At 45.5% G+C, this 15,294-nt stretch overlaps 1 protein-coding gene across 4 annotated transcripts; it reads right to left on the reverse strand.

Annotated features, from left to right (window-relative positions):
- Positions 1-3,075: 3,075 nt before the first annotated feature.
- RAMAC (RNA guanine-7 methyltransferase activating subunit) lies at positions 3,076-7,561 on the reverse strand. 4 transcript variants are annotated; one of them, XM_030317276.2, is made up of 4 exons: positions 7,455-7,561; positions 6,833-6,881; positions 4,319-4,489; positions 3,076-3,610 (listed from the first exon to the last, which is right to left on the reverse strand). In XM_030317276.2, exons 3-4 carry the CDS (start codon positions 4,486-4,488, stop codon positions 3,424-3,426), a joined length of 357 nt encoding a protein of 118 aa, XP_030173136.1. In that variant the 5' UTR covers position 4,489; positions 6,833-6,881; positions 7,455-7,561; the 3' UTR covers positions 3,076-3,423. The 4 variants fall into 4 exon arrangements, with proteins under 4 accessions (XP_030173136.1, XP_030173134.1, XP_030173135.1 ...); XM_030317274.2 differs by having other exon boundaries at positions 4,319-4,497; XM_030317275.2 differs by having other exon boundaries at positions 4,319-4,519.
- Positions 7,562-15,294: the final 7,733 nt, after the last annotated feature.

Here is a 15,294-nt window from a genome sequence, read left to right on the forward strand (position 1 = left end):
TTTCCAACTGATTGAAGTTATTAAGTGGTACAAGTTGCCTCAAGCTGGGAGTATATTTCCCACATTTCCTAATAAAAAAAAAAATTCCCTTTCACTATAAACAGTGCTAATTAAAAGAAGTCAAAGGCCAGGGGTACAGATTTCCATACACAGCCAAATCTTGTTTGGGTTAAATGAATCAAACGGAATAGGTCTGGGAAAATTTTAAAGGTGTTAAAATAACTGTATTTGTTTTAGAAACAAAGTGTAGGGCTTTTATTAGAGTTCAGAATTATGATATCAATAATCTTCAGGGCCAAAAATCATTTCCTTCCATTTTAGTATTCTAAACTTAAAACTGACATTTCATTACTCTTAATTCTGTCACGGAGTTCTGTGTTTTCCTTTAGGCGAATCGATTACAAAGGGAAAAATTACATCCTGTCTGTTGAACATTATAAGGAAGGCAGCTTTGAAATCCAAAACCATGCTGGAAGTCTCACCAGATCTCTTTTTCCTATCTGGTTTCAAGAACTCAAACTGTACTCGGAGCTGTGACCGATGGTTATTAGTACTCTGGATAACCTCAAATCCCTCTAGCACTCAAGAAAGAAAATAAAAACAACCCCTCCATCTCAAGTCTCCAGCAAGCTGGTCTCAGTCAGTATTAACCTGATGTGCTTCCATCATCAGCATTAGACATTTTAAAATCAGGGATTTCCAAATAGCAAATGCTACTAATTTTTAGCTTAATGTTTATATACATTTGATATTTGAAATTTGTTATTTTCTGAAGCATGTAATTTCTTCTTTTGCTAGTTCGTGTATTAATTCACATAAGAATCGCAAGTCTTCACTCGCAGTGTCTCCTGCTCTTCCCCCATCTTCTGTCAGTTACTCCACACGCTTCACAGCCGTGCTGTGATTCACCACTCACCACGTCCTTCCCTCCCGTTGACGGAACGAATGTTTATGCGGCACCGGTTACGTACCGCTGGGGGTGTAATGGTCACAAGCTCTGATTTCTACCTTAAGCCCTTGTATGTTTGCTCACTTCTTTTCACGATCACCCTGTGAAGAGTGGCAGGGTGAGTGTTCTCCTTATCCTGACAGGGAAGCAAATAAGCTCCAAGTGTAAGTGATTTTCTCAAGGTCACACACCTTGTGAGAACAGGACTGGAAGCCAGGACTCCTTATGCTAATGCTAGATGCTGTCAACAACAGACGGTCTATTCGAGATTAATTCCATTTGACATGATTTTAATTCTTCTCACTCTTAAATTATCCTTTTTTGAATGTTACTTTCAGTCTCTCCCACATGAAGCAGAAACCGTGTCTATTATTTCCTCTCAGTTTTAAGCATATAGGGGACAGGCTAATGGTGACTGCTGTTTAAAAAAAAGAAAAAACCCACCACCATATAGGCTACTCTAGCAGAACGCAGAAATAACTCGCGTTAAAAGGACTCCTGTTTTCAAGCAGGGCTGAGTCTCAGGCCATCTGTGATCTTACCGTGCTAGGATTAAGAGATTTAAATACTATTAGAAAATAACCTTTCCTTTGAGCTTCCTGAGACCCATCCCTCACTCCCGCCATGCCCCGTGGGCCCATCGGTCTCCCTAATTAGGGCCAGGAGCCGGTACGGCAGAGATCCTGTTGTAAAGCTGTGGCCAGTTACTATCCGGGTGAGTCAGTGCCTGTGCTTTATCAGTTGACAGATATTTTTAATAACCCACCTGCCTTCAGACAGGATCTTGGGGTGCCGTGAGGCTATCCTTAACTCTCTAGGCTAAGTATCTGTGGTATCCAGATAAAGCTGTAACAGCACTGTGCCTACTGATGTAATTAGAGGGGTACAGGGAAAACCCTTATTGCTAAAATTTCATTCACATCTGAATGTGAAGATCTGGTTTTATAAGATCCTTTCCAATAAAAGTTACCTGAAAGGATGGCTCTTCAGGAAGGGGGGAGGGGAGAGTTGGCTCCAGAGCATGGAGAAGTCAACCTCAAGGGCCTAGAGTGGAGTGTTATGAGAGAAGGCAGCAGAAGGCAGATTTAAGAAGTTGCCTTTAAATTCCTTTTCCCTATGATGAAACTTCTACTCTTAACATTACTCTTAAGCCAAATAAACTTTTCAACAGATATGAAGGAAAGAGCAATAAAAAACCAGAAGGTTCATCACATCAACTGCCAAAACTTGAGGAAGAAATTGTTTCATCTTAAGTATTTTATTAGTGGAATAACACCATTGTAGTGGCCATTAAAATGATCTGAGACAAAACAATCAGTGTAAAAGCAAGTTACAGCGTCACTTTATTTATACAAGAGGAAGCAGCAAAGGTGCACATTTGGAAGTGGATAGAACACTGTTCAATCAGTCCACGTTAAATACCATGAAAGTGGTCAGGATGCAGCGTTATATACATACCATTGGAAAAGAAAGGGTTTACAGAGTTAAACTTTTGTATAACATGAGTTTTCATCTGCTATGTTTAAGTTGGCAAAAAGCCTTATAGTTTGTATGAAATGATCGTGTACCCTAATCTCACCCACCACTAGATCAAGACACTGAAACTGAGAAGAGTTCCTTCCTTATTTTACAGCTTTATTCTTGACATCCCTCTAAAAAGAGAAAAAATGATTGTGGAGCTGACTCATACCTGGAGTAATTATAAAGTACCACGGTCATAACAAAAGCCAAAAGAAGTATCTACAATTGTTTTACCTTTCAACTGCTGAGGTCACATACAACACAGTACAAGTAGGCATAATTGTGCATTCATGAGTTGACTGTACTAACCTCTGCAAAAACTTCGGAATGAGCATATCCGAGTAAATGGATACTTCCTTATCTTACAAAATAAAATCAAGCAGGAGTGCGTGGGTGGCTCAGTTGGTTAAGCATCCGACTTTGGCTCAGGTCATGATCTCGTGGTTCGTGAGTTCAAGCCCCGCATTGGGCTCTGTGCTGACAGCTCAGAGCCCGGAGCCTGCTTCGGATTCTGTGTCTCCCTCTTTCTCTGCCCCTCCCCCACTCCTGTTCTGTCTCTCTCTCATAAACATTAAAAAAAAAAAAAAAAAAAGTAAAATCAGGCATTTTCTACTTTAAAATGTTTATTTCTGTGTAAAACAAAGACAGAACTCCTGGAGGTCAAACAAAGAAAACACACAGCAAGTTCAAAGACTGTTAAGTCATGAAACAAAGAAGAAATCTGAGGTAGAAGTCAGGTGATAAATCCACAACCTTTTTAGAGGCATACTTATTCCCAGCAACCATAATGTCTCTGGTAAGATCTCATTAAAAAAAAAAAAAAAAAGTCAGAAGTGCCAAAAAGTTAATAATCCACTCTCTGAAATCAAACGTAAAACTATGACCAACAGAAGATACAAACTTTTGTCATGTTAACAGAGTAATGGTTTTACTAAAAGCTGCTGCCGTTTCCATCAGTAGTAACCATAGGGAGGCCGTTGGTTGTAACCATAGTGTCCGTACTGGTGGGGGTAGTAAGGTTCTTGTCTGTGCTGCGGGTAATTGTTACCCCAGGATCGTCCATGCCACTGATTTGATCGATTGTCACTGGGCCACCCCCGTCTGCTATCCCTACCTCTAAACTGTCTGTTATCTTGCAACCTACAACAGCAAAACAAAAAGATTTTTATACTTCTCTTTTAAAAAACACAAATGACGACTCTATCCCAGTGCATTTTATTTCAGTCTAATATTCCGTCCACAAGGGGGTAAAAAACGTTTTTCTCCGCAGAATGTTATAGCACCAGTTAGTCAAAACATTCCCCAAATTTAAATCACTCTTCCAGTATCACACTGGATATGCTTTGCAGAGAAGTAGGCAGACCACAGCACGAAACCCAAAACAACAGAATAGTTCTCAAACTGAATTCTATTCGATTGTACAAAAGCAGTATGGTAATCTATTCATCTATTTTGAATTATTACATAGACATAATTTCTATCGTATGAATTTCTTTCTCAAGTATAAGCCGAAGACAGTACCTTCTCTATGGAATCTAACACAGAGTTTTACAGAAGACTCTGGGATTTTCAAGTATATTTGCAAAGAAAATCAAATGTCCACAGGAAGAACATTTTAAAAAAGAACATTAAGACACACACAACTGAACAGCAAGGGAAAAACACATGGTGCCGACAAAATACTAAGGCACACGTTTACTGGCCGCTTGCTCCGGGCAGGCAGGCGGTCGGCACCGGGAGGACCAAACGAACACGTCGGTCCCTGCCCTCGCTGGCCTCGGGGGCTAACGGATTAAAGCCGTCCTCTCCCACGTCAGCCACCCGCGGGCGTCCTCCCATGATACGTACCGATTGCCTCTATTTCTCTGGTCCCCGGCGGCTCTGCTAGTCCACTCCTCGACGATCGGAGGGGACTCAGGAGGGCGCTTCAGGTATTCCTGGTATTCTTGGTCATCTTCTGTGAATCTACTGGCGAACATCTCTTCAAAATGTGGAACAGCTTCAGAAGCGTCTGTCATCCTGAAACTCTGTCGTTTTTAATACAGTTCTCTGAGAATTCTTTTAAAAAGTCACATTATCTTACCAGATAGTGAAAAACCAAGAGATGAACAATTTTAGGCAGGGTATTCATAAACGTCTTTGTGTACTTTTAAACTTCAGATAGTTTTAAACATTCAACTCAGTGTTTCCTGACTTCTGTAATATAGATGTACTAACTGGGCACCCAGGATACAAAGATGAACAATATATCGTGGTCTCTACCTCCAAAGAACTCTTGGTCTACAGCGTAAGACAGACGTGGTATAAAGGGAGGACCAGTGAATGTCAAGAAATGAAGCTGGAAAAATAGGCAGGGATCGAATTACGAAAAACTGTGTATTCCACACAAACAACTGTGCACTTATTCTGGTAGGAAATGGGGAGTCCTAGGTGGTTTAAGCAGCGAAGTCTCCAGAGCAAGCCGACTATTTAGAAGGACCACTCTTCTAACCGGGCAGAGCGCAGATCAGCGAGGACAGACCAAAGGCAGCTTACTGCACTGCTGTAGGGCTCAGTCTGAGGAAGCAACTGTGAGGACAGGTAAGATTCCAGGAGAAATTAATCACTCACTAGATGTTGTGGGGTGGCAGGGGAGACAAAGGATAACTTCCAGGCTTCTAGCCAAATGAGTGCATGGCCTATGGTGCCATGGGAACCACAGGAAGAAGGGTGGGCAAGGGTACACAAGAGTTTGAAGTTAGTTACGTTATGCCCATCCACACGGAGAGTCAGCTCACGGTTACCTATTTGGGACTGAGAAGCAAGTTGATGATAAATACGGGAGACATCAGCAATTCTGATGGTGGTTAATGCTGTCAGAATGGAGGAGATTCCTCAGGAAGATTGTGGAATAAGAAAAGTATCAAGGAATAGAATCCTGGAGAACACCGACGTATAAGGAAGTTGAAGATAAAGAAGAAAACCGATAAGAACCAGCAAAGTGAGCTTACCATAGAAGGCAAGAGAATAAAGAGTGAATGGTCCTCAATGTTGAACAGTACAATGATAGAACCAAGAAGAGAAAACTAATTGGGTTTAGCCATTAGGAGGTGATTATTTTAGAGTCCTAGGGATTGAAACAGGACTGCAGTTAATTGAAAAGTAACTGGAAGGTAAGGAAGTAGAAATCTACACTGACCACGGGCTAAGTTTTCAAGAAGCTTCGCTGAAAACGAGAACAAGGCAGTAGCTAAAGGGTTACTGGAAAATTATCTCCTATTTTTCCCAGGACAAAGTACCTGAGGTTAGGTTTATAGGAAAAGAAAAAAGAACCAGTAAAAAAGTGAAAGACTGAAAATACAGGAGAGACACAAAAATGGAAAGGCAAATAGGCATTTAAATGAACAGCTACTCAAGTTTAGGGTACTTTATAATGGCATCCAATGCGCTCCTGTACTGTGACAAAATGAAAACTACTATAGACACTGTCTAACAAATCTGTATTAGTTGGGTTTCCCAGGCCCATTCTGGACTCGTTCAAGTAGTATTTCCTTACCCACATTCTCCGGGAGCCCTCTACCTCTAAGAAAAGATTTGGCTTAGGTGACAAAAGGCCTCATCCTCGAGACGCCAAGGGACAAAGGCTTAGCTTCTTTTAAACTTTATCCAAGACCTGGAAGCCAGCCAATCAGCGTGCTGTAGGGAGCTCCCCCCTTCCCAGTCTTCCTTGACCACATACCGGTCAGGACTCCCATCCCTGTCTTTCCTAACCCAGACTTCATCTTTCTACTCTTTGCCTCAAGACTCCTAACGCCTGTTTTATGACTTGGGATATATGTGGCATCATACGAAAACTTTCAAATCGGACATCCTGCAATTATTTTTCTTACTGTATTACTTCAACTTACAATAAAACTTTTTGACAAAGACGTGATAGTGGAAGACAATTTCTTCATTAGTTTGTTTCTCATCCAAATCCCCCAAAACATATGCAAATATTTATAATTCTACCCTCATCCCAGCAACATTAAGCCAAGACTACTGTGTGGATGCAAGAAGCAATACCTAGACGTTTTAATCGTTCTTAGGCTGCTGCTCTCAGACTTTCCACTTTCTCAGATGTCAAATTCGCAAACCCAAGGTATGATTTGTAATAAGTTCAGCCAATGACCATCATGCCTGGGTTTCTATAGGAATCACAGAAACCACCAGAAGGATGACCCATACCCAACCAGATGGGGAGTAGAAACTACAAGACAAGGCAAAAATGCCACTCTATTTCTCTGTTCTCCTACGGTCCCCTTCTCACAAGTAAACAAAAATCTCTATTGTTACTCACAATGAAATTTAAACATAATTTTAATCGATCTGAGCTTTACTTACCCCAGCACTTTGAGGCAGTTGTACTGTCTAATGTTTGTGTTGTTTCGATCTGGGGGAAGGGAGAAAAACGCTTGATTCCCTGGAAGGAAACCCTCAAAAGGTGGTGGGGAGGGCGAGGAACACAAGGGCCTCAGTGAGTGAAGGGGCTGTCCTAAAAGCGCTCCGGAGACTTGCCACGCTGGCTGGAAAGCGAGCGCGAGCGCTCAAGTGGCGGCGGAGAGCGCGGGGCCTTCAGGACCCAGAAGCCGGTTCAGGCACGACCGGCACAAGGTACGTGCCCCTCGGTGGAAGGCAGGGGCTCAGCCTTTCGGACCGGTCTCGAGCACAAGTAAAACCGCGCGGCGCAGTGGTGCAGGCGAGCGACCTTGGGGATGAATGACCACTGGGGGCTTCTGCTGCCCGGGGGGACGCGCACCGGCTCCCCAGTCCGCTGTCGGAGCGCACTGGGCTGGTCTCCCGCGGCCCTGGCAGGCCTGCTCCCTCCCCAGACGCGAGGGCGAGGGGAGGCCACTCGGCGCGGCCCGCCCGGCTCCTTGCTCCCCGGGGCCACGATCGCCCGCCGAGGGCCGCGTCTGCCCAGCTCGGGCCGCACCCCGCCGGCCACACGCGCAGGAGCACCCACCTCCGGCCCACAGCGCGGCCACGGGATCTCCCACTACTTCAGCTTCTCCAAGGTAACGGAGCCACTCGGGCCACAGGCCGACTTCCGCTTCCGGCAGGCCAGCGCGGGGGGCCGGCCTGCCAAGTCTCGCGAGATCTCGGGACCGTAGCGCAGGTTTCTCCTGGTTCCTCGATCTCCCGAGCCCCGCGCGGAGGGCGGCGGGTGTCGCGCGGGAGGTGGCGGTGTCCCGCGTGCGCTTTCGGCCCGCTCTCCCTGGACAGGACACCGCTGTGCGTGAGGCCTCCTTAGCGAGGGGCCGGTGGCGGGCGGGGACGGACGCTGAGGAAATGTGCGGGGAGGAGAGGGAGAGGCCCCTTCCGGCCACCTGTTCCCGGGGTCGGGCGAGGCGAGTGCGGCGCCGCGGCGAGGCCACAGCTTTCCCCTCTGCCTGGCCAGGCCCCGGTAGTAAGGTGTCCGCAGTCCGTTGGTGCCCGTTTTTCCCGACACCCCCCCCCCCCCCTCCCCCGCAGCAGTAAAGTCGTCAGGGCCCAGCTACCTCCGGGCGCCGTGACCTTTTCTTCTCGGAGGCCCTGCGGTTCCATCAGTGCCGGGTGCCCCAGACGTGACCCGCCCCCGCCCTCGCGACTGGCTTTCGGAATTGTGCGCCCCGCTTTTTTGTTAGGATTACCTCCCGTTTCTCCTTGGAAGCTTTGACGTCCACAATTGATGCCCTTTTCCCCCTGTACTTGCTCCCGTCAGTTGACAGGTGCCATCGATTCTACCTCCGCAGTAATTGTGGCATCCAGCCACTCTGCGTACACACTGCCTGCACCTCCTCGAGGGTCTCGACCCCTCAACGGGCAAGTGCAGTACTTTTCCTCTAGCGTCACTCACTTGCCAACCCTGTAGTCCTTTTCAAGCACAGCTGTGATCAGAAATCGTCACGGGCTCCCTGTTGCCTGCAGGTTAAGGACCTAATTTGTGAACTTGGATTCAAAACGATTTTCTGCTGTTCCCCTTTCCTCCTCCCTTGTCGGTGGGAAACCAGACCGTATGAATCTCTCCCGACCTCCCTTTACCTTCTAAAGATTGCTCCTGGCTCTTTCTCCTTAGGAATACTCTTCTTCCCTATCTTCGTACACTGTTGAAGTTCTGCCCGTTGTTTAAAGCCACATAGTGACCTCGCCGTCTAGAAATAAATTTTCTTTCTTTGGAATGTCCATCATGCTTTCCAAACCATTCTTCATGTATTCATTCAGTTATTACCACTTCGTAGTTCCGAATTAAAACGGGGTGTACAATTCCTCCCCCTCCTAGACTGTAAACAGACCTCCATCACTTCTGCATCCTGGAATGTGTGACGCTGTGCTTTGTATAAAGCGAGCACTCCGTAAATGCAGAACGAATGTGGAGCTGCCAGCGTTCCAGGCCATGTTTTAGAAGCACCGACCTAGTAAAAGTGACTAGGACAGCATGGATGAGGAGCTCTGATAGTCATTACTCGCCTTGGATAGTAAAGGTGAGAGGGGAAAGAGCAAGGCTGCAATAATTGAGTAGCGCTCTCCTTAGTGACCGAGTGGATGGTGGGGGGAAAGGATTATGAGCAACCAGGGAGGACTCCAGTTCTGTAAGCCGAGAAATCCAGACTGAATGCCCATAGGGTGAATTTTTTTTAATATACGTTTATTTTGGGGAGAGCGCAAGCGGGTGAGGGGGAGTGAGAGGGGGACATAGGATCCGAAGTGGGCTCTGCGCTGACAGCAGTGAGCCAGACGTGGGGCTTGAACTCGTGAACAGCGTGTGATCATGATCTGAGTTGAAGTCTGACGCTCGACTGACTGAGCCACTCAGGTGCCCCTAGGGTGAGTTGGTTTCAAGGCAGAAAATGAGCTCAGATCTCAAACAGATTTGGAGACTATGAGATGGCTGAAGACAGAGAGGTTATGGCACAGTATATAAGTGTGTGAGTCATCCGTGAAGAAACAACAGTTGAACTCCTCAGTGTATATGATCTTTCCGAAAGAGAAAGTATTTATAGAGAAGAGCAGAAGGCCAAGGCCTACGCCTCAGGAAATACTCCTATTTAGGAGGCAGGAATAGGAAATATAAACTTGGAAGAAAAGATGAGAATAAATACATGGTAGCAATGTCACAGTTGGAAAACTCAGAAAACTGCTTCCCCACCTCGTATCAGGAGGCAGGGAGGATATTTGGGAAAAAGAGGGCTGTTGAGCAGTTTGCTGACTTCCTTCTGACTTTATTAGGGCATTACTTCTAGGTAATGAGGACTCGCACCGGAAAGAGCGTGATTTCTTTAATTTCGTAAGCGCTTAGGAGCTCCAAGCTTCTGAGAGTTTCTGGGAAGAACTGTAGATAATTCTGACCAATTTCAAGTGAGACTATTTCTGCCCATAATGTCTTCTTATATTCTGTCTGATATTTTATCAGTTTTATACCTCATTTTCTGGCATCGTTGGGGAATAATCAGTTCCATGAAAAGAAATTTTTCAGATAACGGACATTTAGCCTTTAAGCATTAAAATGTTTTCTCTGGAACCACTTAAAAAATTTTTTTTTATTTTTATTTTTTTTAATTTTTCAGAGAGAGAGAGAGAGCATGAGCGTGAGCAGGGGAGGGGCAGAGAAAGAGGGAGACACAGAATCCTAAGCAGGCTCCAGGCTCTGAGCCATCAGCACAGAGCCTGTTGCGAGGCTGAAACCCACGAGCTGTCAGATCATAACCTGAGCCGAGGTTGGGCGCTTAACCGATTGAGCCACCCAGGTGCGCCTCACTGGAACCACTTTTGATAGAAATGTACATAAAACGTAGTACTTCTCTGCCATGAACACAGCAAATGGGACATGATTTAAACTACGCTTGGCAACTAAAGCTTACTGTCACAGCATCCGTTATTATGCTCTGCCGGGTAGTAAAGTCCTTGGCCCTGTTCACACATCTGGAAAAGACTGCCCTATGTTAGTTGACTTTTTTTTGTTTCTGTTATTAGTGTTATATCTCAATGGCTTTTCCTCAAGCAGCTCTGTAAATTAACCTCATTTACCCTTAATTTTAAGCCTCACGTTGACCCAGTGATCTGGAGGCAAAATACACCAGCAGACGTCCCTGGGGAATCCTGGCAGCTAAAGAGTCCTTCATTCAGAGGTTGTGAGTGACCTTGGACAATGACCACTGTATTTTTTTTATTTTAATTTTATTTTTTTAATTTCCATCCCAATCAGTTAGCATATAGTGCAGCAATGATTTCAGGAGCAGATTCCTTAATGCCCCTTACCCATTTAGCCCATCCCCCCTCCCACAACCCCCCCAGTAACCCTCTGTTTGTTCTCCATATTTAAGAGTCTCTTATGTTTTGTCCCCCACCCTGTTTTTCTGTTATTTTGTTTCTCTTCCCTTACGTTCATCTGTTCTGTGTCTTAAAGTCCTCATATGAGTGAAGTCATATGATGTTTGTCTTTCTCTGACTAATTTCGCTTATTACAATACCCTCCAGTTCCATCCACATAGTTGCAAATGGCAAGATTTCATTCTTTTTGATTGCCAAGTAATACTCCATTGTGTGTGTATGTGTGTGTGTATATATATATATATATATATATATATATATATATATATATACACACACACACATACCACATCTTCTTTATCCATTCATTCATCGATGGACATTGGGCTCTTTCCATACTTTGGCTGTTGTCAGTAGTGCTGCTATAAACATTGGGGTGCATGTGTCCCTTCAAAACAGCACACCTGTATCACTTGGATAAATACCTAGTAGTGCAATTGCTGGACTGTAGGGTAGTTCTAGTTCTAGTTTTTTGAGGAGTTTCCATACTGTTTTCCAGAGTGGCTGCTCCAGCTTGCATTCCCACCAGCAGTGCAAAAGAGATCCTCTTTCTCCGCATCCTCGCCAACATCTGTTGTTGCCTGAGTTGTTCATGTGAGCCATTCTGACAGGTGTGAGGTGGTATCTCATTGTGGTTTTGATTTGTATTTCCCTGATGATGAGTCATGTGGAGCATTTTTTCATGTGTCGGTTGGCCATCTGCATGTCTTCTTTGGAGAAGTGTCTATTCATGTCTTTTGCCCATTTCTTCACTGGATTATTTGTTTTTTGGGTGTTGAGTTTGATAAGTTCTTTATAGATTTTGGATGCTAACCCTTTATCTGATGTGTCATTTGCAAATATCTTCTCCTGTTCCGTCGTTTGCCTTTTAATTTTGCTGATTGTTTCCTTCGCTGTGCAGCAGCTTTTTATTTTGATGAGGTCCCAAAAGTTCATTTTTGCTTTTGTTTCCCTTGACTCCGGAGACGTGTTGAGTAAGAAGTTCATGCGGCCAAGATCAAAGAGGTTTTTGCCTGCTTTCTCCTTGAGGATTTTGATGGCTTCCTGTCTTACATTTAGGTCTTTGATCCATTTTGAGTGTATTTTTGTGTACGGTATAAGAAAGTGGTCCAGGTTCATTCTTCTGCATGTCGCTGTCCAGTTTTCCCAGCACCACTTGCTGAAGAGACTGTCTTGATTCCATTGGATATTCTTTCCTTCTTTGTCAAAGATTAGTTGGCCATACGTTTGTGGGTCCATTTCTGGGTTCTCCATTCTTTTCCGTTGATCTGAGTGTCTGTTCTTGTGCCAGTACCATACTGTCTTTTTTAAATTTTTTTAAATTTTTTTTTTTTCAACGGTTTTTATTTATTTTTTCGGGGACAGAGAGAGACAGAGCATGAACGGGGGAGGGGCAGAGAGAGAGGGAGACACAGAATCGGAAACAGGCTCCAGGCTCCGAGCCATCAGCCCAGAGCCCGACGCGGGGCTCGAACTCACGGACCGCGAGATCGTGACCTGGCTGAAGTCGGACGCTTAACCGACTGCGCCACCCAGGCGCCCCGAGTACCATACTGTCTTGATGAGTATAGCTTTGTAGTGTAGCTTGAAGTCCGGGATTGTGATGCCTCCTGCTTTGGTTTTCTTTTTCAAGATTGCTTTGGCTGTTTGGGGACAATGGCCACTTTAAAGATGACAAAACTGAGGCTCCAGAGCTTATGTAATTGGTTCAAGACCACAGCTGTAAGTGGCAGCAGGATTTGGATCAAGTCAGTGATGATTCAGAAAGCCTTGCTGCGCTTTCCACAGTGAAACACAGTTTTCTTTTCGTTCCATACTCCGCACATCATGAGCCACTGCCCAGACTCTTCCGCTCCGGGACGGATATGGAGCCACGGAAGACAGGACTCTGCCCCTGCGGCCTCCCCACCAAAAAGTGCAGCCAGGGCTACATACCTATTTCCTCACATTCCTCACCGTTTACAGAGTTTATTTTTATTTTTAAATTTATTTTTATTTTTAGAGAGCGTACGAGCAGAGAGAGGGGCAGAGGGACAGAGAGAGAATCCTAAGCAGGCTCCACACTCAGCACAGAGCCTGACTCGGGGCTCGATCCCACAACCCTGGGATCATGCCCTGGGCTGACATCAGGAGTTGGATGCTCAACTGACTGAGCCACCCAGGCACCCCACTTTTTTTGTTTTTTTTTTAACTAATGCCCTGGAAGATGAAATGACTTCTCCAAGCTCAAACTGGTCAGTGGCAGAACTGGAACGGTGAACCTCAGGCATTCTTCATTGGTTTAACAAATATCTTTTCAGTACACACTAGATGCCAGGTACTGTTCTGGGCCCTGAAAACATTCATGAATAAGGATAAAAGCCCTGCCCTCAGGGGGCTTCCGTTCTCATGGGGAAGATGAACAAGTGAAAAAGTAAACACCAGGGAGCCACCTAGCCACTGAGCCACCTAGGCGCCTGTGTCTTTCTATCTTTATAGTGTGTTATTTAAACGACCTTTCCCTGCCGCACTCCAAACCTCCCCACCCCATCCATAAGCACACTGACCATCTTGCACAGAGCCAAGCATATGAATGAAACCCAATAAATAAGTTCCTAAACAAGAATTAAATTATGATTGCCTTCTGCTCACTTTTTCAGACCTGGGGGAACGTCAGCATGTTTCCCTGCCCTGACTTTATCCTCTGCAAAATGGGAATGATAGTCCTTGCTGCTTCTCTTCCTCATGAGGTTATGGTAAGAATTAATTAGCATATATAAAGTGCTTTAGGCTCAAGTGAAGAAAGATGCTACGTGGATGCTAGTGACAATTAGTTATTATATGTCACATAAATGTTTAAGCTCCAAGAAAACATTTCAGGTTATATGAGGCATCGGTTCAGATTCACATCTGTAGCTCTGTGGCTTTAATTACACAGAATTGTTCTGATCAGAGATGACAAGATCCTAATGCAGTTCCGCCCCTCAGTGTCCCCCTCCCATGTGACAAGTCCTTTGTGTAGGGGACTTTTTCTGTGGGGGGTAGGGAGCGAGCCAGTGTTTGTTTGCTACCTGAGTTTTAAAATATTTTACAAATTTTTTTTAATGTTTATTTATTTTTGAGTGAGAGAGAGACAGAGAATGAATGGAGAGGGGCAGAGAGAGAGAGAGACATACAGAATCTGAAGCAGGTTCCAGGCTCCGAGCTGACAGCACAGAGCCTGATGTGGGGCTCAGACCCATGAATCATGAGACCTGAGCCAAAGTTGGATGCTTAACCGATCGAGTGACCCAGGCGCCCCTTAAAATATTTTTTTAATGTTTATTTATGTATTCTGAGAGAGAGGGAGGGACAGCGGAAGAGAGAGAATCCCAAGCAGGCTCCGTGCTGTCAGCACAGAGCCCGGTGTGGGCTCTATCTTACAAGTCGTGAGATTATGACCTGGCCTGAATGTTGCTTGACATTCAACCAACCGAGTTTTACTACTGCCCCTAGAAGCCAGTTGGTATCACTGAGGAAATCACAGAAGGGGGAAAGACCGGCAATCTGGGGGAAGAAGAGGCTGTGAATTGGGCTTAATAGGTTGGGAGCACAGTCTCTTCCCGTTCCAAGATCTGTGATTGCGACGGGAAGGGTTTCCCCTCTCCTTTTCCTAATGCCTGTTACGGAAACAAGAGCACAGGCTGTGTTTTTCTAAGTGGAGGTGATTGGATTCCAGTTGCGCAGTATCTGCCTGATTTTACTCCATCTGGCGGGGCCCGTGCAAGACCCCTCGATGGCTCTCGTCTCTAGCGTCCTTCCTTTGCTTTTCCTGGCTGCTTTCTCTGCCTGCTCCCTCGGCCAGCTCTCCTGACCTGCTTCAGTGTCATGTTCCCATCCACCTCTTCATCAGACATGCACGTTACGCTCCGAAGGGCAATGTACAGAGAGGCCAAGAGACCTGACCAGAATTCACTCTCAACCACTCCTTCCCCCACGCCTCCGTATGCTCTTCTCCAGGTAGTTTCCCAGAATCTCTTTCACCGAGGTGAAAATCGCAGTTCTAAGCCCCTGGGAGTGGCACGAGTAAGTCAGGATCCTTATCTGAGGGTCAACTTCCGCTGTCTTCCCCATTTTCAGAAGGTCTCCATCCAGGGTCTTGACAAGCGTCTTGTCTTTGATGACAAGGCGGCCTGTTCTGCCCTCATATGAAGCCAGCCTTGTCTAGTGATCTTTCAAAAGAAAGGTCCTGGGGTGCCTAGGTGGCTCAGTCAGTTAAGCATCCAACTCTCGATTTCAGCTCAGGTCACGATTTCACGGTGTATGAGTTCGAGGTCCATGTCAGGCTCTGCACTGACTGTGCGGAACCTGCTTGGGATTCTCTGCCCCTCCCCCGAGTGCCCACGTTTTCTCTTTCCCTCTTTCTCTCTCTCTCTCTTTCTCAAAAAATACACTTAAAAAATTTTTTTTTAATGTTTATTTTTAAGAGAGAGCCAGAGTGTAAGTGGGGGAGGGGCAGAGAGAGAGGGAGACAGAAT

This window comes from Lynx canadensis, chromosome B3 (assembly GCF_007474595.2).
Source record: "Lynx canadensis isolate LIC74 chromosome B3, mLynCan4.pri.v2, whole genome shotgun sequence".
Taxonomy (NCBI): Eukaryota; Metazoa; Chordata; class Mammalia; order Carnivora; family Felidae; genus Lynx; species Lynx canadensis.